Source organism: Sinocyclocheilus anshuiensis, unplaced genomic scaffold (genome assembly GCF_001515605.1).
Source record: "Sinocyclocheilus anshuiensis isolate Anshui unplaced genomic scaffold, SAMN03320099.WGS_v1.1 scaffold431, whole genome shotgun sequence".
NCBI classification, from domain to species: domain Eukaryota; kingdom Metazoa; phylum Chordata; class Actinopteri; order Cypriniformes; family Cyprinidae; genus Sinocyclocheilus; species Sinocyclocheilus anshuiensis.
Genome location: NW_015551065.1, coordinates 1127711 through 1130144, shown reverse-complemented (window position 1 = coordinate 1130144; position 2434 = coordinate 1127711). Strand labels below are relative to the sequence as shown.

The 2434-nt window shown below is 44.2% G+C and overlaps 1 protein-coding gene across 1 annotated transcript in view; it reads left to right on the top strand.

Moving 5' to 3' along the window:
• Positions 1-377: 377 nt before the first annotated feature.
• Positions 378-2434, top strand: part of LOC107662067 (voltage-gated potassium channel subunit beta-3) — a 33776-nt gene continuing 31719 nt past the window's right edge. Inside the window, exon 1 of the mRNA XM_016451937.1 lies at positions 378-1006. Coding sequence (XP_016307423.1) covers positions 732-1006 — 275 coding nt within the window. The 5' untranslated portion in view covers positions 378-731. The remainder of the gene's footprint in view (positions 1007-2434) is intronic.

Sequence of the window (2434 nt, the reverse complement as noted above, 5' to 3'; positions counted from 1 at the left end):
GCCAGAAAAACAGCGCGACATTTGCTGCCGTGTGTCGAACGCGTGAGGTTGCGCTGTGTGTCAGATAGTGACCATCACCACTTAGCGCGTGAAAGAGTGATTGTGTGCGTGAATTTGTGTTCATACGACTGTAGACGAGGAGATGGCCAGGCGCGCCTGAACACAAGCTGCAGTCGCGTTCGACCACCGCGTAGCTGAGCTTCAGTGCCATTTAGGTGAAGTGGCGCCGGCTGTTGCGCATCCCGTCGGTGGAAACCCGGTGTGGATGGGTGGTTCCGCATTTTGAGGAGGTCCCCCGCCTCATACAGAGAGACCACCCGGATTCTGCAGAGGAATGCCTCAACACGGAGAGGAGCGCCTTCAAGTTGCGTCGATCCAGGTATTGGAGAAGTGCAGTGGGCGACTGCATAGACAGACTGTGCACGCTGCGGCACACTAAAGGCCTGGACAGCAGCCAGTCGTGACTTTTTGCCTGGCGACATAAACACGCACCCCACCGCGTCAGGGTTGCGTTTGGAGGCGCGCCCTCCTGGCAACAGCTGCAAGTTGGTGCCAGCAGGTGCAAGACCTGACTTGAGCGCAGGTTTACCCTGTGCATCTATCTATCTATCTATCTATCTATCTATCTATCAGGCACTCCCATAAACATCTTCGTTGTTTCCACACCAAAAGTGATTCAGTCTAATAAACTCAAACACACAAGTGTCACAAGTGTGTGAGAGCGGGTCAGGATGCAGGTCTCATTCGCTTGTACGGAGCACAATCTGAAGAGCCGCAGCGAGGACCGGCTGTGCGGCCTGCGAACTGCCCCTCCACCAGGGGGCAGCAGCAGCGGAGGAGGAGGAGGTGGAGGTGGAGGAGAAAGAGGGAGCGGACAGGGCGGAAATGGCAACTACGCCCCTCAGAGCTCGGTCAAAACACGGGACGTGGTGGGGTCCCGACCCCTGCCTCAAGGCCACGCCCACATGAAGGAGGCTATTGGACGACACAGTAGCATGAAATACAGGTGAGACAGGTGGAAGTGGCGTGTATGTGTGTAGCACCACCTGTTGGGTGGCAGCTTAGGGCAGTACTGGGTTATTCTGTGCTGTCTGATGTTTTATGGCTTCTTTAAAGATTCATAAGTTCCCACTGACAGCCGCTTTAATACTGAGTGCGTGCGTGTTCACTTCAGTGCGTGTGTTATGGCTGAGCTGAATGAATGGCAAACTGGATGTCAGGGGGCAGGCATGGAATTGCCTCCTTTGCTTGCATTATTGACTAGGCCATCTAATGCCTTTAGTGTTTAGTACATATCAATATATAATATGGTACGATAAGCTCTCATACCATGACACAGAATTAGTTGTTGCATAAAATGCACAACTTGACAGAAGTTGCCAAAAGAATAAATTGCTTCTTTATTATTATTATTTATTATTAATAAGTAATCTGACTCGTGATTTGTTTGGCAGATGATGAAAAAGTGTGTGGTTTCAAGCCATATCTACACTTTAACAGATATCCTGTCAAATTTACAGTAAAAAAAATGGCAGCCTAAAATTCACTATCAAAACTGACAATGTTTATAAAGGATGGCATATTGGTGCCTGTGTATTTCAAGAATTAATATAATGTCAAATATCAATCTACTATCAAAATCTGCTTTTTACCTTAAAATGTACTGATAACAGCCATAATAATATAGGTGGTAAAATATTAAGCCATATGATGATTTACAGTTAGGCCTGCCTATAAAACATGGCCAATATTTATATAGACATGGTCAAACACAAAGATAAAACACCATTAGGGTAAAACACATCACTAAAATAATGCATAAACATGAACCAATTAACAGTTAATGTAACAGAAAACACCAAATGCACATTACTGCTAACAAAAATAAGAAGAAGCAAAACTATTTAAAGAAAATATATTCATGTCATCACACAGGGACTTCTAGAAATGTCATTTTATTGTTTTCACTGTAAATTATATTATATTATTAGTACATAATTTTTATTGGCAAAACCCATGTATTTGACAGTATTTACAGCAAAATGACATCAAATGTAATATTAAAAGTTTTTTTTACATGTGGTAATTAAAATTTACAAACATTTTTTACAGTGTAGGCACCGGAATATTAGAAATGTTGCAAGTTCAATCATCCAGCAAGCACCTAGCAATGCTTTAACATCCTCCCAGAAAACTCTTAACTACCACACAGCAGCAATGTGCTACTCCAGACACCTTAGCAACAGCGTAGCAACACTCTGGCAGTCACTCACAACAATCTAAAATTGTGGCATATTCTTCAGAAAATGTAAGCATTTAGTTGTATGATGGAGTTCTCTACTGCAGCTTAACTATTCATGTGTGTGAGTGAGTGAGTGTGTGTGTGTGTGTGTGTGTGTGTGTGTGTGTGTGTGTGTGTGTGCGCGCGTGCCTG